The 24,425-nt window shown below is 40.9% G+C and overlaps 1 protein-coding gene and 1 non-coding gene across 2 annotated transcripts in view; both read left to right on the top strand.

Annotated features, from left to right (window-relative positions):
* LOC124720103 (zinc finger protein 660-like) overlaps positions 1-24,425 on the top strand; it is a 52,019-nt gene that overhangs the window by 7,924 nt on the left and 19,670 nt on the right. The window contains exons 2-5 of the mRNA XM_047245398.1: positions 2,777-2,857; positions 12,158-12,232; positions 12,314-12,388; positions 19,031-19,068. Coding sequence (XP_047101354.1) covers positions 2,777-2,857; positions 12,158-12,232; positions 12,314-12,388; positions 19,031-19,068 — 269 coding nt within the window. The remainder of the gene's footprint in view (positions 1-2,776; positions 2,858-12,157; positions 12,233-12,313; positions 12,389-19,030; positions 19,069-24,425) is intronic.
* Positions 11,103-11,177, top strand: Trnat-ugu. The gene has a single exon. It is a non-coding gene; the product is annotated as a tRNA-Thr (tRNA).

Genomic DNA, 24,425 nt, shown 5'->3' with positions numbered 1-24,425 from the left:
GGGCTCTACTTTAATTCACGACGTGTAACATTACAAGTTAAATTTTGTAATAGTATTATACTGGATTGATTCGTGAATGTAGAGCAGTTTGTTAAAAAATACGATCAGTTACAGCTATTAAAATTAAGTAGTGATGTGTAAGACTATTACATAATTTTATGTCGTATTCCAGTCTTTGAACCTCCTGTCAATAACTGATACCATGGTTGTACTTCTACATTGAGTTGGAAATATGTGACAAAACTGAATTAACATTGTGAATTAGTCACTTGGAAATTTGTGTGTGAAAGTCATGGTTCTAGTCTGTGACATGGTGTCAGTCACTGCTACAACTGTTTGTCAATAACTGTAACCTTGCGTTTCAGGTATGGAGCCCAAAAAAACAATTACAAGCCAGACAAATGGCAAAAGCTGTAGAAGCCTCCCAGGCAGGCACATTACCCCAAGCAGTACCAACACTTTTTCAATAATGTTTATTAGCAAAGGGGCATGAGACAAAGGAGGGGGGCATGGCATGAGGGTACTGTTCATACACTCAGTTATTTTTGTTTGCTCTGATTTCCTGTGTTCAAATTCCATCAGGTTGGAGAGTTATAGCTTTGGCCTTGTTAGTTAAATTTAATCCCTTTTACTAACAAATGATTTTCTTGTATATAGTATCTAAACTACAACAGTCAAGCAAACCTGCAATTGTATGTGATGCCCTTTTCCATACATGTTGAACATATACTGCTAGTCCTGTTTGGAGGAAGAGGAGGATATTAGTGTTTAACGGCATATTGTCAAAGAGGTATTCAGAGTCCAATTTGGCATGGGTTCTACACTCTTGAGCAATATTCTGTGATGGGTGGTATTAGTGTCTTCTAAGCAGTCTCCGTTTTAAACTTATTGCATTTCCCTAGTATCATACCAATGAACCAAAATATGTTACTTGCTTTAGCTGTGACTGAGCTTATGTGATACACTATGTGACCAATAGTATCTGGACACCTGGCTGAAAATGACTTAAAAGTTTGTGGTGCCCTCCATCGGTAATGCTGGAATTTAATATGGTGTTGGCTCAACCTTAGCCTTCATGACAGCTTCCACTCTCGCAGGCGTATATTGAATCAGGTTCCAAAAGGTTTCTCAGGGAATGACAGCTCATTCTTCACGGAGTGCAGCACTGAATAAAGGTATTTATGTTGTTTGGTGAGGCCTTGCACGAAGTCGGTGTTCCAAAACATTCAAAGGTGTTCTATAGGATTCAGGTCAGGAATCTGTGCAGGCTAGTCCATTACAGGGATATTATTGTCGAGAAACCGCTCCGCCACAAGCCGTGCATTATGAACAGGTACTCGATCATGTTGAAAGTCGCAATCGCCATCCACGAATTGCTCTACAACAGTGGCAAGCAAGAACGTGCTTCAAACTTCAATGTAGGCCTGTGCTGTGATAGTGCCATGCAAAACAACAAGGGTTGCAAGCCCCCTCCATGAAAAACACGACCACACCACAACACCACCAACTCCGCATTTTACTGTTGGCACTAGATGCGCTGGCAGATGACGTTCACCGGGCATTCGCCATACCCACACCCTGCCATCGGGTCGCCACATTGTGTACCGTGATTCGTCACTCCACACAACAGTTCTTCCACTGTTCAATAGTCCAACGTTTACGCTCCTTACACCAAGCGAGGCGTCGTTTGGCATTTACCGTCATGATGTGTGGCTTATGTGCAGCCGCTCGACCATGAAATTCAAGTTTTCTCACCTCCCGCCTAACTGTCATAGTACTTGCAGTGGATACTGATGCAGTTTGGAATTTCTGTGTGATGGTCTGGATAGATGTCTGCCTATTACACATTACGACCCTCTTCAACTGTCAGAGGTGTGCCTGTCAACAGACGAGGTCAGCCTGTATGCTTTTGTTCTGTAAGTCTCCCTTCACATTTCCACTTCACCATCACATTGGAAACAGTGGACCTAGGGATGTTTAGGAGTGTGGAAATCTTGTGTACAGACGTATGACACGTTCGAAGTCCGTGAGTTCTGCGGAGCGCCCCACTCTGCTCTCTCACGATGTCTAATGACTACTGAGGTCGCTGATATGGAGTACCGGGCAGTAGGTGGCAGCACAATGCACCTAATATGAAAAACGTATGTGGGTGTCCGGATACTTTTGATCCCGTAGTGTATTTTGTTTTCACATCCTCAGATATTGGTACACCTATGTGTTTACATAAGTTGTCAGATTCCAACTGTGACTCATTGATATTGTTGTCATAGGATACTAGGCTTTTGCATTTTGTGAAGTGCACAGTTTTACATTTCTGAACATTGAAACTAGTTGACAGTATTTGCATCCCTTGGTTATCTTATTTGGACTGACTGAATATTTGTGCAGCTTTATTCAGACACTAGGTCCTGCTTCATTATAGATTAGTGCAGCGTCTGAGAAATGTCTGTGATTACTATTAGTATTGTCTGCAAGGTCATTAACATACAACATGAACAGCAAGAATTCCAACACACTTCCCTCGGGCACACCTAAAGTTACTTTTATGTCTATCTCCCATCTGCGTCCTCTTTACAGAGTAAGTCTCAGTACGCTTACAAGCTTTTCACGATATTCATGTGTACGTGTAAGACGTTAAGTGTATTTGTTAGTAGCATTGCTGCACTTTACCACTGTGTGACTCATTTGGAGATGAAGTTAGTTTGACATTGGAGTTTTCAGAGTGAGATATCATCCTTTTTTTGTGTTTCATTACAGCAAGTTATGTCTTTTGCAGGGGCCCGAATGCTTCACAGCTGCACAAGAACGCAACAAGTGTGCTGCTAAATTTCCAGTCTCGGAAGTGACAGAAACTCAGGTGAGTGCCACATTCCTGTTACTGTTTCCAGGCAAAGAAAGAGAAAGGAGCCAATATGGTTTTCTCGCACTCTATTTACATCAGCAATTTTTTAGTCACTTGTATCCTGAGTACCACTCCTCACATATCAGGTACTCACCACCACTCCACAACTGCAATATCAAATCGGACACATGCAGCATCTCGACTGTACCAACTCTTTCCACACCTCCTTCTCCTCTCCCGTCATACGACTGTGGAACAAATCCCCAGTAACCTGCGTCTTGCACAAAACCACTATACATTCGAGTGTAGAGTAAATCTTTATCTGTTTGTCTTCTCACTTTTTGTTCCTTTGTTCTTTCAAACAAATGTTTCTGGAAAGGGTTCTACATTGAGCAAACACTATTTTTTCTACAATTTCACACGAACATGTTTCACTGAAGATCACCATCATCACTTGGTTCACTTTATTTTCAATCAAAACAAAGAGCGAAATTTCCACGTGGTACACGTAAAACAGGGTGGTGCAGCAGTGGAATATTTTATAAACCATTGAAAGCTTAGTGACACTGTTCTGCTTGTAGAAAGTCTCACAGTTTATTTTCTTTAATATTGTGGATGCGGTAGATTGCTATTCACTATATAGAGGAGATACTGAGTTGCAGATAGCCACAACAAAAAGAGTAGCGTTCTTTATTTTGTGCCTCTCCGTGACACTGTACCTCCTCTGTATAGTGAGTAGCAGTCTACGTTGTGCCTCTCTGTGACTTGTATCTCATCTATACAGGGTATCCCATTTATCTTGACCAGCCTAAATAACTGTTTGTCCAGATGCAAATTACAAAATGTTTCAAGCAAATGTTCTTTAGCTGTCGGGCAGGGGGGGGGGGGGGGGCATCAATCAGCATGATTGCCTTCATTGTAGCTTTGTTTTTTACAGAGATATGAACAGTGGTACGCTCTTTTTAAATGGCACCCTGCATTTTTTATTCGGTAATTCATTTCCTCTCCTAAAGACCTATCCAAAAATGTATCACAGTGTACCATTCACTGAAACACAACATTAGTAATTACATAATACAACACTGACTTTGAGCCCGGGATCACAAATTGTCCACTTGCTGGGGTTGTCAAAAAACAAATGAAAACCAAGTAAAAACGTAACACAAAATTGACTTTGATTCTCCTATACTATTGCCCAGGAGTAGAACATTCAAAGGTGCTCAAAGTGGTGACCCTGAACACCGATACACTGGTGCACTCATAGAATGAAAGAATTATTTACTGCTCCCAGTGTTGCCTGCTGAAGAGAATTACACACAAGCACAATACATTCCTGCATGTTCTCTGGGTTGGAATATTGCTGTAGACAATGTGATTTAATTCATCCCCAGATAAAAAAGTCCAGAGGATTTAAATCAGGAGACCTAACAGACCAAGTAACTGCTTGTCCTTGACCATTCCATCTGGCAGGATACCTTCGGTTCAGAACACAACATGCACGCAAGGCATTATGTGCTGGACATCCATCATTTTGATACCACATAAGCATTCTAGTTCTTAGCAGCACTTCATCCAGAAGAGGAGGAAGAGTTCATCTGAGGAAGTTGGCATACACTGTGCCGTTTAGACTACCATTGATGAAATAAGGGCCAATAATTGTAGTACCAAGCATCTGCCACCAGACGTTAACTCTCCGTTGACGCTGATGTCTCACCTGTCTGAGCCATTGTGGGTTGTTGCTGGACCAATAATGCACGTTCCTTGTATTTACCTGTCCTTTGTTTGAGAAGTAACATTCATCGGTAAATAGAACATTGGGGAAGTAGTTCAGGTTGGCGAGGATTTGCTGCTGTGCCCCCTTACAGAACTGTACACGATTCTGGAAATAATTCCCATGCAATTCTTGATGTAGGCGTACATGGTGAGGATGAAACCGGTGACGTGTAAGAATACGATGTATACTGGTTTTAGGAATGTCTATTTCGTTTTCAAGCTGTCGTGCGCTCACATGTTGATTCATAGAAATGGAAGCGAGAACAGTAACTTCGGCAGCTTCGCCTGTTCGAGTGCTGCAACGGTTGCGTTGTCGTGGGTTGGAACTTCCCATTTCCTGAAGCGTCGTAACAAGATGAGAAAATATCCATTGGGACGGTGGCTTCTTGTCAGGATATTGCTATCTGTACACTTCTGCTGCCTGCATAGCATTTTGCCTACCTTCAACAACAATAAAAGAAACGTTACGTTGATGCAGTTTGTAAGGAGGACAGCCTTTACTGTATGCCTACTCTACACAACAGCATTAAAAAGGACTGAACTACTGTACTAAATGTACCCATACATAAGAATATAGTATTGCAATTACTGTTCTGCTAACTTGCATTCCCCATAGATGAGTAGCATTTCTACCTTCTCTTCGTTGTCGTACATTCTACTCGCACAACTCTTCAACTGATGATAGTTTATGGAATGATGGTTGTGCATTCTACTTATGTTTACACTTGTGCTCTGTGAACGTCAGCACATGGATGTCTTCCATTACCCCGAGTGCCTGCACTAAGTGCTGGGAGTGTCAATGTCAATGTTGTGTTATGTAATTAATAACGTTGTGTTTCAGTGAATGGTACACTGTGATACATTTTTAAGTAGGTCTTCAGGAGAGGAAATGAATTACCGAATAAAAAATACAGGGTGCCGTTTAAAAAAGTCATACCGCTGTTCATATCTTTGTAAAAAAAACAAAGCTACAACGAAGGCGATTTTGCTGATTGGTGTACCCCTGATGGCTAAAGAAAATTTGCTTGAAACATTTTGTAATTTGTATGTGGACAAACAGTTATTTAGCGTGGTCAAGATAAATGGGACACCCTGTATAACAAGCAGCAGTCTGTCCTCTTCAAACTGTGGAAATCCAGGATGGAATATTGACAATCTCGTGAATAGGGTAGTTGCTACTCACCGTATAGCAGAGATGCTGAGTCACAGATAGACACAACAAAAAAACTAAAGTTTCTTGTTGTGCCTATCTGCGATTCAGCATATCCACTATATGGTGAGTAGGAACTATCCTTTTCATAATATTGACATTAATCCATCCTTTTGATAATATTGTCATTATTCCATCCTGGATTTTCCATTGTTTCATTTATTTTCTTTGGTCATCCTCCTATTAGTGAAACTGATGAACATTTGAGGAAGAGAATACACAACACAGAATGAAATGATATTTGGTCTCATCATACTTATTGATGCACAACTTCCCGTTTTGAAGGTTAGCTCTGGTATATGCAAGACTCTCAGTATGAAACACATCAGTAAGTTACACAGCAGATTTCGCTTCTGTATGGACGTGAGAATGTTGCAGTGTCTTGCTTCCAAACCTATCATCTGTCAACCATTCTGTCATTGTTTGTGTAAAACCAGTGGATGATATGTCTCTAATCATGTCTGGTGGTGAACATTGACAACATTGCTGCCGGAAACATGTAAGAACGTCACTGGGATCAATCCAGACTAAGCAATCTCCTGCAGAAGTTGAGTATTTGTCCAGTTTTAATATCAGGTCGATTCAGAGCACAAAAGAATTCAGGAAAACAGCAATGTAGAGATGGCAGATTTTCATAAAAAGCCAAATCACGCTGTATAAATTCCCACAGTTGGCAGTAAGACAAAATTTGCTGCCTGCTCAACACTTCCCTTCCTGCACTCATTGTAGTTCACAGCCAAATGGGGTCACTGTTCATCCTGCAACTTTCCGTAGGGCTGTGCTTGAGCAACAATGAAACATGGATGGCAGTATCTTCTAGGGTGCAGGTCATATGTAACTACAGCAAGTAATACATATATAAGACATTGCAGTTACGATTCAGGCCAGTTGTCGAACTTTTGCTTGTCCCACGATCTGGTCATGTCTGTTGGGATTATCCTCATATGGGTGCTTCTGCTGTAATGTATTCTTGCCCTAACAATTGCAGCCAGTTTAATTGGATTTACTCCATTTGTAGACATTTAATTTTCTTTCTCATTTCATCCGTATGTCACCACTTCGTTCTAAAGCTGAGTAACAGCTGTACCAGTTTTTTTGGCATTCTTGAATAGCGGCAGAATTCTCATTAGTAATGCACCTGGTAAATCATTAGTTTCTCATTACCAAATGAAATATTGTCATTGATTCAGAGTCATGTAAAGGTTTTTGAAAGACTAAATTTTTGGCCTTGAATGTTACCTTTACTTAAAAAGTAAATGAAGGTACATGCTATTAAAACATACACTATGTGATCAAAAGTATCCAGACACTTGGCTGAAAATGATGTACAAGTTCGTGGTGTTCTCCATCGGTAATGCTGGATTTCAATATGATGTTGGCCCATCCTTAGCCTTGATGACAGCTTCCACTCTTGCTGGCATATGTTCAGTCGGGTGCTGGAAGGTTTCTTGGGGAATGGCAGCCCATTCTTCACAGAGTGCTGCACTGAGGAGAGGTATCGATGTCAGTCGGTAAGGCTTGGCACAAAGTCTGCGTTCCAACACATCCCAAAGGTGTTCAGTAGGATTTAGGTCAGGAATCTGTGCAGGCCAATCCATTATAGGGATGTTATTATCATGTAATCACTCTGCCACAGGCCGAGCATTGTGAACAGATGTCCAATTGTGTTGAGACGCAATCGCCATCCCTGAGTTGTTCTTCAACAGTTGGAAGCAACAAGGTGCTTAAAACATAAAAGTAGGCTTGTGCTGTGATATTGTCACGCAAAACGGCAAGGGATGCAAGCCCCTTCCATGAAAAACACGATCACACCATAACGCCACCACCTCTGAATTTTACTGTTGGCACTACACACACTGGCAGATGACGTTCACCAGGCTGTTGCCATACCCACTCCCTGCCATTGGGTCGCCACATTGTGAACCTTGATTCGTCACGCCACACGTTTTTCCACTGTTCAATCGTCCAATGTTTACGCTCCTTACACCAAGTGAGGCATTGTTTGGCATTTACCGCCATGATGTGTGGCTTATGAGCAGCCACTTGACCGTGAAATCCAAGTTTTCTCACCTCCTACATATCTGTCATAGTACTTGCAGTGGATCCTGATGCAGATTGGAATTCCTGTGTGATGGTCTGGATAGATGTCTGCCTGTGACACATTATGACCCTCTTCAGCTGTCGGCGGTCTCTGTCAGTCAACAGATGAAGTCGGACTGTACGCTTTTGTGCTGTACGTGTCCTCTCACGTTTGTACTTTTCTAGCACATTGGAAACAGTGGACCTAGGGATATTTAGGAATGTGGAAATCTCGTGTACAGACGTATGACACAACTAACACCCAATCACCTGACCACGTTCGAAGTCCATGAGTTCCGCGGAGCGCCCCATTCTGCTCTCTCACGATGTCTAATGACTACTGAGGTCGCTGATATGAAGTACCTGGCAGTAGGTGGCAGCACAATGCACCTAATATGAAAAATGCATGTTTTTTTGGGTGTCTGGATACTTTTGATCACATAGTGTATATCCAGACTTATATTTCAAACCTGCTCATATACAACAAAAGCTTGTAAGTTGATAGAATTTTGTGTTTCACAAAACTGTCAATTTTTAAGCAGAGCATTAGATTGTTGTAGCGGCTGGGTGACAGTTTCTTGCACCTCGCTTGCACTAGCAATGTGAATCAAATGCCACGTGATTGATCGAGCGAGATCGATACCGTATCGAGCACTTCGGCTTATCGTATAATCTCGAGTCTGTTCGAATGTAAGTATTGTTTGCCAAGCCTTTTATTTGGAATTCTTCAAAATAAATTTTTACGAAACTTCCTCTATAAATGTAAGACAACCTCTCTATTGGTCTATTACACAAATTAAAAACATTGACCTGAACAGCAGTAGTTTAATTTGTGAATATAAGACGAGCCCATATTTTTCGAATGACAAATTTGGGAAGAACCTCACTGTATAATTGGGTAAATACAGTATAGATGCACTCTTCAGTATTCTTTTGTAGCCCCACTTCTCAAAAGGTTCTATTCCTTTCTTGTCTGATCTTTTTATTATCGACATTTCACTCCTGTACAAGGCTACAATCCAGACTGATATCTTCTGAAAAGGTTTTCCTACATTTATGTTTATAATCAATGTCTACAGATTTGTCTTTTACAGTAGTGCTTTTTTTTATGTTGATATCATGTCTACTTCTATCATCGGTTACTTTGCTACAAAAATAACAGAATTCATGAAGTATTTTTAGTATCTTATTTCCTAATCTAATTTTCGCAGCGTTATAGTGTTATCTGATGTAATTTAACTACTTTCCATCACCCTTGTTTTAGTTTTTTAATTATTCATCTCATAATGTAACCACCTTTTCAAGATCCTCATTCTCTGACAGAAGCTCAAAGTCACTGGGAAGCTTGAAGGTTTGCAGTTCTTCTCCCTGAAATTTAATTTTCTTCCCAACTTTCTCCTTGGTTGCCTATACTGCTGTTCAGGGTACAGATTGAATAAAAATGGGGATAGGCTGTCTCACTTTCTTCTCAACCACTGCCTCCTTTTCTTCGTGTCGGCTAATTATTCCTGTTGTGACCACTATACACTGATTAACCACCAGCTTAATTGCTTGTTTGTCCATTTTCGGAATGAAATACCTCACTAATTCTGTGTATCAGGGACCCGGCAGTTTGTCAATTGGTTTGTAGAGGTATGTAGATCATGTAATTCATATAAATAATGAACCGCCGTTTGTGTGTGCGGTGATTGCGCCCGATGGTGACCTAGATGGGTTCAATAGGATTTATATCAGGCGAATTTGGTCACTGAGACTTTAGTGTCAGTTCACTATAATGCTCCTCAAACTACTGTAGAACAGTTCTGGCTCCGAGACACGGACAATTATACAGCTGAAAGATGACATTGTGACTGGGAAAGACGTCAATCATGAAGGGATACAGGTGGTTTGCAGCTGTTAGCATGTTACAATGAAATGAATACCCTTAGCTACATACAGGCGTTGATATAAGTCAACGGGGACAGTTGAAAATGTGTGCCCCAACCGGGACTCGAACCTGGGATCTCCTGCTTACATGGCAGATGTTCTATCCATCTGAACCACCGAGAACCCAGAGGATGGTGCGACTGCAGGGACTTACCTCTGGCACGCCTCCCGTGAGACCCACATTTGCAACTTATTGTCCCGCACCATATTCATAGTACCCCTGCCCATCATACTCATTACTCGCAGCATTACTGCTGATTCCCGTGAGAGTTCGGTCACTATTTATGCATCCGCACAGAAGCAGATGGTCAAATGGCCAGTGAGCCTTTAACTATATACAGGGTGGTCCAAAAGTCCAGAAACGCCCTCATAAAATTCAAATGGAGTAGCAGACAAGGAAACAGAGTCCCTACACACGAGGAACGGGAAGGGGGAAACGTTATAGGCTATGCCACCAACATGGCGGCCATCTTGAAAGCCGCCATCTTGGATTCAACTCCAAAATTTCAAATGGGAATGTGGTCGTGTGACATGTCAAACAGATAGAGAATCTCACCAGAAAAACAATTCCGTTGTTATTTTGAACATAGCTTTATTCATTCTTGGGTTATAGCCAGTTACATGTGGCAGCGGTGGGACGGTCGGCAGCATGTGTGTTATGTGCCGAAGAGACATTACACCAATGTTACAGAGTCCCGAGAGACGACCAACAGTCATAGGAATGGCTCGATATGTTGTCCATTATGTTGGATTGTTAATGCTATCCTCCGAACCCAGTAATGATGACCTTTGACCAACACATCTGGGTGAATTTGACCAAAGTGCTGCTTTAGGTGATGCAAATCTCGTATTTTCACAGAATAAACCATTGCTTTGACATGACCCCAAAGATAAAAATCCAAAGGAGTCAAATCTGGTGAATGTGGTGGCCACTCCACAGCACCCCTACGACCAATGCACTTTTGAGGGAACTGCACATCCAGGTATGCTCACACATTGTGCCCATAATGTGGTGGGGTTCCATCATGCTAGAAGAATTCCGGAAATGTCCTGTCCTCCGTTAACAATGAGGGAAGCCAATAACCTCAGATAACTGTTGGCCATTAACGTGCCATCAATAAAAAAAGGTCAAACGACTTTGATACCCCACACACCGCACCAGATCATCACTTTTTGTGAGTCGACCATTTTGGAAGCATCAAATAAGTTGGGAAAGTAGGTCTCACAGGTGGCATGCCAGACGTAAGTCCCTGCAGTCGCACTGTCCTCTGTGTCCTCGGTGGCTCAGATGGATAGAGCGTCTGCCATGTAAGCAGGAGATCCCGGGTTCGAGTCCCGGTCAGGGCACACATTTTCAACTGTCCCCGTTGACTTATATCAATGCCTGTATGCAGCTAGGGGTATTCATTTCATTGTAATTTCATCCTAACAAGATGCACGGTCACCGATGGTATCTGTTCTTTCGGACATGTCCAAAAGCACATATTCCACCTTCTTGTTAGCTGTTAGCATGTCTTCGATTACTACCACAGGTTCCATGGAAGCACAGGAGAATGTGTCCCATAGCATAATACTCCTCCTACCAGCATGCATCCATGGCACACTGCATGTGTCGAGCCGCCGTTCACCTCGGTGACGGCATCTGTGGAGACGACTATCAAACCAGTGTAGCAAAAATGTGATTCATGCTAAGAGCTGTCATGTTTCCATTGATCAACAGTTGAATCCTGATGGTCCTGTGCCCAATGCAATTTTAATTGAAGATGCTGTTGGGTCAACATGTGAACAAGTAGAGATGGTCTGCCACAGATCACCACCCATCCTACTTTACAGAGCAGACAAGCTTCTGAACCCTTCGAAGAGTCGTGGACGGTCAACCATTTAGCGCCAAGTAGTAGTTTCACTGTCCTGCCTCTTTCTGTTGATGTCCACGACAGTAGCACGTGAACATTCGACCACCTTTGTCATTTTCAAGAAATTCGTTCACAGGCTCTGTGCAATAATAAGCTGCCCTTTATCAAAACCGCTTATCTTGGTGGATTTCCCCATTTGCCGCCCATATCTTAACTAGGGTGATCCCCCACCCATGTCTAGTTTGCTTACATATTTTTGTTACTTCATCAAGTGCCCACACCACCACCACCTCATGGAATCCAGTGTCGTGGTGGGTAGTGGCTTATCAGTGTATACTGCACTTGTACTATTCATATTGTAATGTTGACTTGCTAAGTGTGTCTAGTTAGATGTAAGAGAGGGTGATAAGGTACCTACCTTGCCACATGAAATAAATGTATTAATAAATAAGTAACAATTTATTTGTGTTGCAGATGTTTGAGTTTGTGGCTGTCAAACAGGAATGGGTCGAAGATGATGTCAAGGATGACGACTGGAATGAAGCTCAGGTTGGTCTCCTCATTGTTGAAAGGTATGTGGGCGCATTGCTTCTCCTTGGTCAATCCATTAAGGTGTGGGTTCTGTTACAGGGGCCTGAGAATGCAGCTGTAGAGAAAGATGGGATTCACGCCAAAACACGGCCATCTGAGTGGCGCATATTGGAGGTAGGGTAGCTGGGACTATAGTGTTTCTGAGAATTTTCTTGAACAATCATTATTATTATTATTATTATTATTATTATTATTATTATTATTATTTCTTTCCTTTCTCAGACGTTATGTCTGGTTAAAAATCGAAAGTGACGCAGACCTTGATCAAGCGTGACTTCCTTTTAACTGTACGGTATATGTTACATTGCATTTAGGAACTTTCGGGTAATTGAACATGTATCAATAATTACTGATTTCTGTAGTTGTATATATATGTTTGGATGTAGCTATATTGCATTGATGTACTGGTGGATATTGTATGGTACGACTCCTGTAGTTGATAGTATAATTGGTATAATGTCAACTTTATCCTGACGCCACATGTCCTTGACTTCCTCAGCCAGTTTTCTTCTGTATATTTGTTGTATTGGGTATGGATATTTCGATTAGTTATGTTAATTTCTTCTTTTTATTGGTAAGTATGATGTCAGGTTTGTTATGTGGTGTTGTTTTATCTGTTATAATGGTTCTGTTCCAGTATAATTTGTATTCATCTTTCTCCAGTACATTTTGTGGTGCATACTTGTATGTGAGAACGTGTTGTTTTATTAGTTTATGTTGTATGGCAAGTTGTTGATGTATTATTTTTGCTACATTGTCATGTCTTCTTGGGTATTCTGTATTTGCTAGTATTGTACATCCGCTTGTGATGTGATCTGCTGTTTCTATTTGTTGTTTGCAAAGTCTGCATTTATCTGTTGTGGTATTGGGATTTTTAATAATATGCTTGCTGTGATATCTGGTGTTTATTGTTTGATCCTGTATTGCAATCATGAATCCTTCCGTCTCACTGTATATATTGCCTTATATTAGCCATGTGTTGGATGCGTCTTGATCAATGTGTGGCTGTGTTTGATGATACGAGTGCTTGCCATGTGGTGTTTTCTTTTTCCAATTTACTTTCTTCGTACCTGTTGATGTTATGTGATCTAAAGGGATGTAGAAGTGGTTATGAAATTGCAATGGTGTAGCCGATGTATTTATATGAGTGATTGCTTTGTGCATTTTGCTAGTTTCTGATCGTTATAGAAAGAATTTTCTTAAATTCTCTACCTGTCCATAATGTAGGTTTTTTATGTTGATAAATCCCCTTCCTCCTTCCTTTCTGCTTAATGTGAATCTTTCTGTTGCTGAATGTATGTGATGTATTCTATATTTGTGGCATTGTGATCGTGTAAATGTGTTGAGTGCTTCTAGGTCTGTGTTACTCCATTTCACTACTCCAAATGAGTAGGTCAATATTGGTATAGCATAAGTATTTATAGCTTTTGTCTTGTTTCTTGCTGTCAATTCTGTTTTCAGTTTTTTTTTTTTTGGTCTTTGCCTATATTTTTCTTTTAGTTCGTCTTTAATATTTGTATTATCTATTCCTATTTTATGTCTGTATCCTAGATATTTATAAGCATCTGTTTTTTCCATCGCTTCTATGCAGTCACTGTGGTTATCCAATATGTAATCTTCTTGTTTAGTGTGTTTTCCCTTGACTATGCTATTTTTCTTACATTTGTCTGTTCCAGAAGCCATATTTATATCATTGCTGAATACTTCTGTTATCTTTAGTAATTGGTTGAGTTATTGATTTGTTGCTGCCAGTAGTTTTAGATCATCCATGTATGGCAAATGTGTGATTTTGTGTGGGTAATATTGTATCCGTAATTTGTATTATTTAGCATGTTGGGTAGTGGGTTCAGAGCAAGGCAGAACCAGAAAGGACTTAATGAGTCTCCTTGGTATATTCCACACTTAATCTGTGTTGGCTGCAATATGATATTATTTGAATTTGTTTGGATATTAAATGTGGTTTTTCAATTTTAAATTACTATGTTTAGGAACTGTATCAACTTAGGATCTACTTTGTATATTCCCAATATTTGTAGTAATTACTAGTATTATAATAGTATTATTATTATTATTATTATTATTATTATTATTATTATTATCATCAATATTATTATTATTATTATTATTATTATTGTTGATTGTATACCTCCGAATCCAAGATGAGGCCATTTCCCAGAATTTAGTGCTCAGAAGTAGGGTGTCATCTTGCATTTGCGGCATATGATGGGGAGTTTTTTTTCTACCGAATAGAATGTCAAGCTTCCATTAAGCTGTAACTACTCTTTGCCACATTTGCCTCTTTTACCGTGAACTTATGCGTGCACTTTGAGCATTGTTTGTACGGTAGCAGGAAGTGTTTCTTGTGGCAAATTTTTTTTATTGGTTGTGTTTGACTTTGCAGATTCCACTTCTAAACTGTGTAGTAAAGTGTGTAAAGGATCGTAGCATAGAACAACTCACAGCATTGTATATTAATGATCGTGCAGACAATAGTGACACCAGATTTTTTTCAGATGATGCAGTTATCTATAATGAAGAACTATCCGAAAGAAGGTGCATAAATATTGCCAGATCTTGATAAGATTGGTGCAAAGATTGGGAACTTGATTTAAATGTTCAGAAATGTAAAATTGTGCACTTCACAAAATGAAAAAACATAGTATCCTATGACTATAATATCACTGAGTCACCATTGGAATTGGCCATATCTTCCAAATACCTGTGAGTAACACTCTGTAGGGATATGAAATGGAATGATGACATTGGGGTAAAGCAGATGGTAGACTTTAGTTTCTTGGGAGAATACTGAAGAAGTGCAATCAGTTTAGAAAGGTGGTTGCTTACACGTCACTCGTGCGACCCATCCTAGAATATTACTCAGTTCTGTGGGACTTGTACCGAATAGGACTAACAGGAGTTATTGATCGTATACAGAGGAGAGGACCACGAGTGGTCACAGGTTCGTTTAATCCACGAGGGAGTGTTACAGAGATACTGCAGGAACTGAACTGGCAGTTTCTTGAAGACAGACATGTTAACAAAATTTCAAGAACCGGTTTTACATCTTGATTCTAGGAATATACTAAACTCCCACTCGCTCACATCGGGATCGTGAGACTAAGATTAGAATATTTACTGCATGCATGGAGACATTCAATCAATCATTCTTCATGCACTCCATATGTGAATGGAACAGGAAGAAACCCTAATAACTGATACAATGGGGCATAACCTGTAAAGTTTCGAAGGTAGGAGATGAGATACTGGCAGAAGTAAAGCTGTGAGGACGGGGCGTGAGTCATGCTTGGGTAGCTCAGTTGGTTTGCCCGTGAAAGGCAAAGGTCCCGAGTTCGAGTCTTGGTCCGGCACACAGTTCTAATCTGCCAGGAAGTTTCATATCAGCGCACACTCCGCTGCAGAGTGAAAATCTCATTCTGGAAACATCCCCCAGGCTGTGGCTAAGCCATGTCTCCACAATATCCTTTCTTTCAGGAGTGCTAGTTCTGTAAGGTTCGCAAGAGAGCTTCTGTAAAGTTTGGAAGGTAGGAGACAAGATATTGGCAGAAGTAAAGCTGTGAGGATGGGGCGTGAGTCGTGCTTGGGTAGCTCAGCCGGTAGAGCACTTGCCCGCGAAAGGCAAAGATCCCGAGTTCGAGTCTCGGTCTGGCAGACAGTTGTAATCTGCCAGGAAGTTTCATATCAGCGCACACTCCGCTGCAGAGTGAAAATCTCATTTTACTGCTAAACCTCATCCTATAATGTGGCATCTCCGTCCACCGTCCACTGCTGTTGCATACGAAGCTGCACGATGACTGACACCATCTTTCCAGATAATGTTGAAGTTATTATGAGTAGTAAAGTGGGAGCACAAGTGATCCAGCAAGGCCCGTCCGCATTTTGCAGGTGTATTGTGAACTTTACAGTTATAAACAATGATGCAACTTCTCATGGTAACAGTTGAATCATTGCTGTAATCGTGCGGTATCCTGGTGATACAGTCAAAGCTGTTGCAGGTCTGAAGAGTTTTAATAGTAGTGTTGTGATTGCTTATTGCACATTTCAAGTGAACGAGGTGTACAACCAGGACATTGGCCAGTCATATTTTATGTGTATGGCACCCTTTGTTGTTATGACCGGGAATCATTGTACAGTAAATGTATAAGATTCGGTTGTTGTATGGTTTAAAGGAGATGGACATTTTTCAATGTCTGCTTGTGTCTGTGTATGTGCGGATGGATATGTGTGTGTATGCGAGTGTATACCTGTCCTTTTTTCCACTCCCGGGATTGGAATTACTCCTTACCCTCTCCCTTAAAACCCACATCCTTTCATCTTTCCCTCTCCTTCCCTCTTTCCTGATGAAGCAACCGTTGGTTGCGAAAGCTTGAATTTTGTGTGTATGTTTGTGTTTGTTTGTGTGTCTATCAACTTGCCAGCGCTTCCGTTTAGTAAGTCACATCATCTTTGTTTTTAGATATATTTTTCCCACGTGGAATGTTTCCCTTTATTATATATATAAACGAAAGTGTTGATATGTTGATAAGAGACAATAAAAAGACTTTTTCTTTGGATTTTTCCTCTAAAATGAAGGGAGAGTCCATTTCCAGAGAGCCACTTAAAATTTTTCTGACTAACATTGTAATAGTTTTTTTCTGTTTGTTTACCTGCTATAGAGTAAGTTACAATGTACGTGTCATTGGTTACATTTCATAAAAACAGAAATATGTAATGCGTATCTACAGAACAAAATATGTAATGCGTATCTACAGAACAACAACTTCCACAGTTCATTAGGAAGGTGGTTATCAAGGATGAGGAAAAATTGGAAAAAAATAATTATGTATTATTTTTCATTTACGCACGAAAAATCTTACCACAAGTGTTTAAACATTTCCACATTAACGTGCATAAGATAATTCCCTGGCTTTTGTAGGTAAGCACTATCAGAACTAAAACACTTTGCAAGGCTTAGGTAAACAACATAGTTTATAAGTAAACGAGATAATTTGTAAGTACATCAGTTGCTTTTGTTAAGAAGTACAAGTTGGCAACCAATAAATCCTTTAGGCTATTCTTGCACTATTTTTTATTGCTAGCGATCCTTTTTACAATTGATGGCAAAGCTGTTAAAAATGTATGTGGCTGAATAATGGGCAACTTTCTGGATGAAAGTGATTTTACATGTAAATATAAATTTGTTCTTACTGTTTTTACTGGTGCTATGCACTGAGCTATTGGTTTGAAAGAGAAACATATCACTTTTGACAAGTTTCATTAAGCCAAAAGTAAAAGGTGTGTCTCAAAAGCTGTGTGAACAGTCTCAGAAAATAAAGGAAACAAGAATAACAAACAAAATACTTTTACTGGTGTTCAAAATAATCACAATGCGCTACAACACACTTCTTACGTCAGTTGTATAGCTGTTGGAAACTGTCAGTAAGCACTTGTTATGGAATTGCTCGAAGCATTGTGGTCACGTGTTGGATATCTGCAATGTCTGTAAATGTTCGTGAACAATAGTGCTTACACTGTCTTTGTTTAATTCCAACTCATTTTCAAAGACAGCCACTGATTATCTGCAAGCATCCAAGCATTTGTGTCTTTGCAAAATGGAGCAGTGCTTTAACACGCGGTTTTGCTTCAGATTAGGGAAAACGGTGACAGGGACTTGTGGAATGGAGTGTCAGTGTACAGTGTTCAAGGAGTGACTAAAAGTGTTTGTTTGAGTGGTTTAAATGCTTTAAAGATGGAGACGATAGTGTTGAGACCGACCCACATTCAGATCGGCACGCACAATCCCAGGCAACACCGAACAAGTGCAACTAATTCTTGCATACAGTTGGCACCTATCTTTGAGAATGAGGTCAAAACAGTCGAAGATAAGCAAAGACAATGTAAGCGCTATTTTCACTAACATTTGCAGATGTTGCAGATATCCAACAAGGTATGCCAACTGTGCATAAAATAATTCCGCTAGAAGCATTTACCCACAGTTCCCAACAGCTTTGCAACCGATGACAGAAGCTTGTTTTAGCTAACGGTGATTACTTCGTAAAGGTACTCTCTTTTTCTTTTATTTCCTGATGCTATTCACTGAACTTCCCAGAAGCACCTTGTAGACTAAGAAGCAGTAGTTGGTATTCCCAGATCTTAGCACAGGCTGCTGCAAAATGTTCTTGGGTTACCCAAGAAATAATTTGCATTGCAGTAGTAGAAGTAGTCTTTCCTGTGTTGCGTAGTGCAGCATTGTGAGTGCTCGACTGTGTAAGCCTGTTAGCAGTACTACTGGTTACTGGCATTTGTGTGTTGTGTGTTTTACACACTGGAACAGCAAATATCTCAGAAGACTTCCCCCCCCCCCTCCCCCCCACACACTCTCTCTCTCTCTCTCTCTCTCTCTCTCTCTCTCTCTCTCTCTCACACACACACACACACACACACACACAGAGAGTGCCCTTTTTCGATATTCTCCAAACGTACAGGTGTGAAGGTCATTCCTGGGCATCAGTTTCCTATAGCAGTATGATGCAATTCTCAAAGAAACTCAGGCAAAAAGAGAGTGAGAGAGAGGGGGGGGGGGGGGGGGGAGATGTATCTGTACCAGTAGAGAAACGGAGATTGTGGCAATAACCACAAGTATGAGTATCATAATGTTTTGTAATTGGTTACCATACTCTGGTTGTGCAGTGCTGTGTCAATGTAGTTTGCTTGCTTTGCAGATCAATGTTAGCTAATTCTGCATTAAAACTGTTCCAGGAACCTAAATCGGCAGATACAGCAGTGGGCAATGCAAGGTAAGATGAACTCTGTTTGAAAGACATAGGAAATTCTCTTCACAGGAGGTAACTTTTAGTCGACACAGCCATGAAATTATTAGAAAGTACGTTTTCCATCATTGTACAGTGTTGCCTTTTGTCACAAAAATAGCCTCGTCGGACAATATATAGCTCAATTAAAAAAGAAAGAACAGATTTCAGTTGTTTATTACAGACAAACTGTGAAAGATAGAAACACATCGCACATGGTACTGAACAGAGAAAGGTTCAAAGGTATGTGTTCGCACACACATTATACCGTACACTCAATGCGAGCACTGTATGTTACTCGAGAAATATTGAAACTGTAGTCCATTTCATGTTGCACACAAATCAACAGGTCCCTGTTTATTGAACTGACAGCTTCAACAATTCGATTCCTCAGATCTTGAAGAGTAGCTGCCCTAAGCAGGACAAAGACTCAGTCTTTTATGTATACCCACAGAAAAAGATCACAAGGTTGAGGTCTGGTGACCTAGGAGGCCAAAAGTGATGAACGAAATTTTGTTGTCTACTTCTTTCAGTCGCTGTGGGGCACTGGTATAAGGTGAAAGTGAGCTGGTGCACCATCGTGCTTAAAAATAAAACTGTTGGACTTTTCGTAAAGTTGAGGAGACAACCAATTTTGTAGCGTTTCCAGGTATGCCATTCCTGTCACAGTATCCCCTGCAAAAAAAGAGAGGTCCATGAACTTTGTGAACAGAATCAGCATAAAACACATTCAGCTTCTGTGAGTCTCTTTCACACTCGATGGCAGCACCAGGATTTTGTGACCCCCAGATTCCTACATGGCAGTTTACTTTACCTAAGGTTTATTTGTCCAAACAGATGAGTTGTTTGGAAAAACTGTCCTATACTATATCCTGAAGAACTGGAATGCAAAATTCCTACCTCCTGTTACGGTTGCCGAGACACAGTTGCTGCAGTATCTACAACTTGTAAGCCTTTATATGCAGACTTAGTTTTAGAACACGGCAACACCATTGTTTGCGGTAATTGAACTTCATCTACATCTACATCTACATGATTACTCTGCAATTCACATTTAAGTGCTTGGCAGAGGGTTCATCGAACCACAATCATACTATCTCTCTACCATTCCACTCCCGAACAGCGCGCCGGAGAAATGCACACCTAAACCTTTCTGTTCGAGCTCTGATTTCTCTTATTTTATTTTGATGATCATTCCTACCTATCTAGGTTGGGCTCAACAAAATATTTTCGCATTTGGAAGAGAAAATTGGTGACTGAAATTTCGTAAATAGATCTCGCCGTGACGAAAAACGTCTTTGCTTTAATGACTTCCATCCCAACTCGCGTATCATATCTGCCACACTCTCTCCCCTATTACGTGATAATACAAAACGAGCTGCCCTTTTTTTGCACCCTTTCGATGTCCTCCGTCAATCCCACCTGGTAAGGATCTCACACCGCGCAGCAATATTCTAACAGAGGACGAACAAGTGTAGTGTAAGCTGTCTCTTTAATGGACTTGTTGCATCTTCTAAGTGTCCTGCCAATGAAATGCAACCTTTGGCTCACCTTCCCCACAATATTATCTATGTGGTCTTTCCAACTGAAGTTGTTCGTAATTTTAACACCCAGGTACTTAGTTGAATTGACAGCCTTGAGAATTGTACTATTTATCGAGTAATCAAATTTCAACGAATTTCTTTTGGAACTCGTGTGGATCACCTCACACTTTTCATTAGTTAGTGTCAACTTCCACCTGCCACACCATACAGCAATCTTTTCTAAATCACTTTGCAACTGATACTGGTCTTCGGATGACCTTACTAGACGGTAAATTACAGCATCATCCGCGAACAACCTAAGAGAACTGCTCAGATTGTCACCCAGGTCATTTATATAGATCAGGAACAGCAGAGGTCCCAGGACGCATCCCTGGGGAACACCTGATATCACTTCAGTTTTACTCGACGATTTGCCGTCTATTACTACGAACTGTGACCTTCCTGACAGGAAATCACGAATCCAGTCACACAACTGTGACGATACCCCATAGGGCCGCAGCTTGATTAGAAGTCGCTTGTGAGGAACGGTGTCAAAAGCTCTCCGGAAATCTAGAAATACGGAATCAACTTGAGATCCCCTGTCGATAGCGGTCATTACTTTGTGCGAATAAAGAGCTAGCTGCGTTGCACAAGAACGATGTTTTCTGAAACCATGCTGATTACGCATCAATAGATCGTTCCCTCCGAGGTGATTCATAATGTTTGAATACAGTATACGCTCCAAAACCCTACTGCAAACCGACGTCAATGATATAGGTCTGTAGTTCGATGGATTTCTCCTACTACCCTTCTTAAACCCTAGTGCGACCTGCGCAATTTTCCAATCTGTAGGTACAGATCTATCGGTGAGCGAGCGGTTGTATATGATTGCTAAGTAGGGAGCTATTGTATCAGCGTAATATGAAAGGAACCTAATCGGTATACAATCTGGACCTGAAGACTTACCTGTATCAAGCGATTTGAGTTGCTTTGCAACCCCTAAGGTATCTACTTCTAAGAAACTCATGCTAGCAGCTGTTCGTGTTTCAAATTCTGGTATATTCCATTTGTCTTCCCCGGTGAAGGAATTTCGGAAAACTGCGTTCAATAACTCCGCTTTAGCGGCACAGTCGTCGGTAACAGTACCATCGGCACTGCGCGGCGAAAGTATTGACTGCATCTTGCCGCTTGTGTACTTTACATACGACCAGAATTTCTTTGGATTTTCTACCAAATTTCGAGACGAATCTCTACGATCTGTTGCAAAAAGTCGAAAAGGCGTAATTTCGACAGGTATGACCCCCTTGTGCTCCTGGTACAAAGAGTCCAAGGTATGAAGTATGTAAGTTTCACTATCATTACTTGGATCTGGATGTAATAAGAGACATTATACTGCGTACATGTCTTTAATAAAGATTTGAAATTGTTCTTTATTTTGAATCGCCCTGTGTTATTCACCTCATTAAAATAGCACACTGCTCTCTTTGGAGTGCATCAGATGGTGCAGAATTGATACTAGATGGTCGTGTGACCCTCCAGCTGTGCCAGTCGATTGTACAGAATCAGGGCAGCAAGATGAGCCACAGTGGAGACGTGACACAGTGGCAGAGGGGGACTACTGTCACTGGGTAGGATCGTGACCCCACCGTGAATGAAGTTGCCCGATTTGTTCTACATCTGTATCTACGTACATATTCTGCAGCCCACCGTACGGTCCATGGCAGAAGGTACCCTGTGCCACTGTTAGTCATTTTCTTTCTTGTTCCAGCTGGAAATAAACTGAGACAAAGACTGTCTATATGCCTCCATACAAGCCTCAGTTTCTCTTGTCTTATCTTTGTGATCCTTGTGCAGAACGTACATTAGTGACTGTACAATCGTTCTGCAGTCAGCTACGAATACTGGTTCTCTAAATTTTCTCACTAGCGTTTCCTGAAAAGAACATCGCCTTTCCTCTAGGGATTCCCATTTGAGACCCTAAAGCATCTCTGCAATGATTGTGTGTTGTTTAAACCTACCGTTAACAAAGTTAGCAGTCCACCCCTCAATTGCATTGCTGTCTTCCTTCGATCAACTCGGCGCAGATCGCAAATAATCGAGCATTGCTTGTATGTGGTGTACTTCATAGGAACTCAGACTCCCTAAAAGTGTTCAAATAAACTGAAGTCGACCATTTACTTTCCCTACTGCAAATCCTTAGATGCTCAATCCATTTCGTATCGGTGCAACCAGATATTAAATGACATTACAGAGTGGGTTCTGTATCTGGACATAATGGGTTTGTTTTTCCTACTTATCTGCATTAACTTAAATTTTTCTACATTTAACCCTTAACTACTATCGACCGTCTCTCAGACCACTACTAATTTTTGCGTTGAGATATTTCTCACACCCCTGCAAAGCCAAATGGACTCTTCCATGTACCTTCCTATTGGCTGTCAAGCTACACGTACCAGCATTCTTGCATTGTTGCTGCTCATTGTTTTGTAATTATTAGCCTTGAGAGGTCTCACGGACGTACCACAGTGTTTGTGTGCCGCGTTTTTATTGCATGCTACTGTCTCTCCATGGCGGGGAAAGCTGGACCTTCTGTGCAACGTGTGTTATGTGAGACAGACGTCTTCACTTGCAAGACGAGCCTCAGACACCGAAAGAAGAATTCGAAAATCGAAAAACGTGCACCTTTTGCCCTCCTCATCTGAAGAGGGAAACGAGGTATCCATGTCAACAGTGTGGTGTTCCGATTTGTTTGGAGTGTTCCAGGAAGGTCTGCGTGAAGTGTTTGCAGGTGGAAATTGACTGAAGTATGATTCAGTGGCACATGAGAACAAGTATTTAGTTTTTACTTGTAATTTTAGAAGTAAAATGGTGGCAAAGTTTCTTCATTCGTAGGCTTACGGACTGAAATATTCGCTCTGCATTTCAAAGTGAGTCGTAAACTGAAAGCTGACCTCGCACACAATTTATCGTATGTCATGTCGGATTTTTCCACCTAGTTATATTGCCAATTTGTAATATAATTCCTCTGATGAAAATCTGTGTGTGAGTAGACAGCTAACTATTTGCTGTTATTTTCGTAACTCATAAAATAAAAATATACTCCAGATGTCGCTTTGTTTTAATAGTCGAAGTGTTTAAAATACCGCAGTGTTTAAAAAAAAATCAAATTTCTACAAAAGCCACCTCTAAGAAGTGTAATGAATGACTGGAAGTCAAGAAACTATATATATATATTCAGCAAAATTCTGGTTTGATATATAAAACAGAAAAATGCAGTCTGTGAGACCCCTCAATAGTAATTGTGTTCCTGTGAATGACCATAGTAGTAAAGGGTTAAAGCTAGCGGTCATTCATCACACCAACTAGAAATTTTATCTAAGTCATCTTGCATCCTCCTACAGTCACTCGATGACGGCACCCTCCCTTATGTCACGGCATCACCGGCAAACAACTTCACACTCTGTGCACCAAATCAGTTGTGTAACAGAGAACAACAGTGGTCCTATCACACTTCACTGGAGCACACCTGACAATAGCCTCATCTCTGACGAACAGTTGCCATTGAGGACATTGTTTCGAATTCTGTTACTTAAGAAATGCTTGAGCCACTCCCATATCTGGTAATCTATTCCATATTCTCAGACCTTCATTAGCAGTCTGCAGTGTGGCACAGTGTCAAATGCTTTACGGGAATCTAGAAATGTGGAATCTGCCTGTTGCCCTTCATCCACCATTTGCATGTGAGAGAAGGGCAAGCTGCATATCACACGAGCGACACTTTCTAAAACCAAGCTGATTTGTGGATGAAAGTATTTTCGTATT

This window comes from Schistocerca piceifrons, chromosome 11, assembly GCF_021461385.2.
Source record: "Schistocerca piceifrons isolate TAMUIC-IGC-003096 chromosome 11, iqSchPice1.1, whole genome shotgun sequence".
NCBI lineage: Eukaryota > Metazoa > Arthropoda > Insecta > Orthoptera > Acrididae > Schistocerca > Schistocerca piceifrons.
Note: the sequence above shows the minus strand (reverse complement) of the source record. Positions and strands in the feature narration are given on the sequence as shown.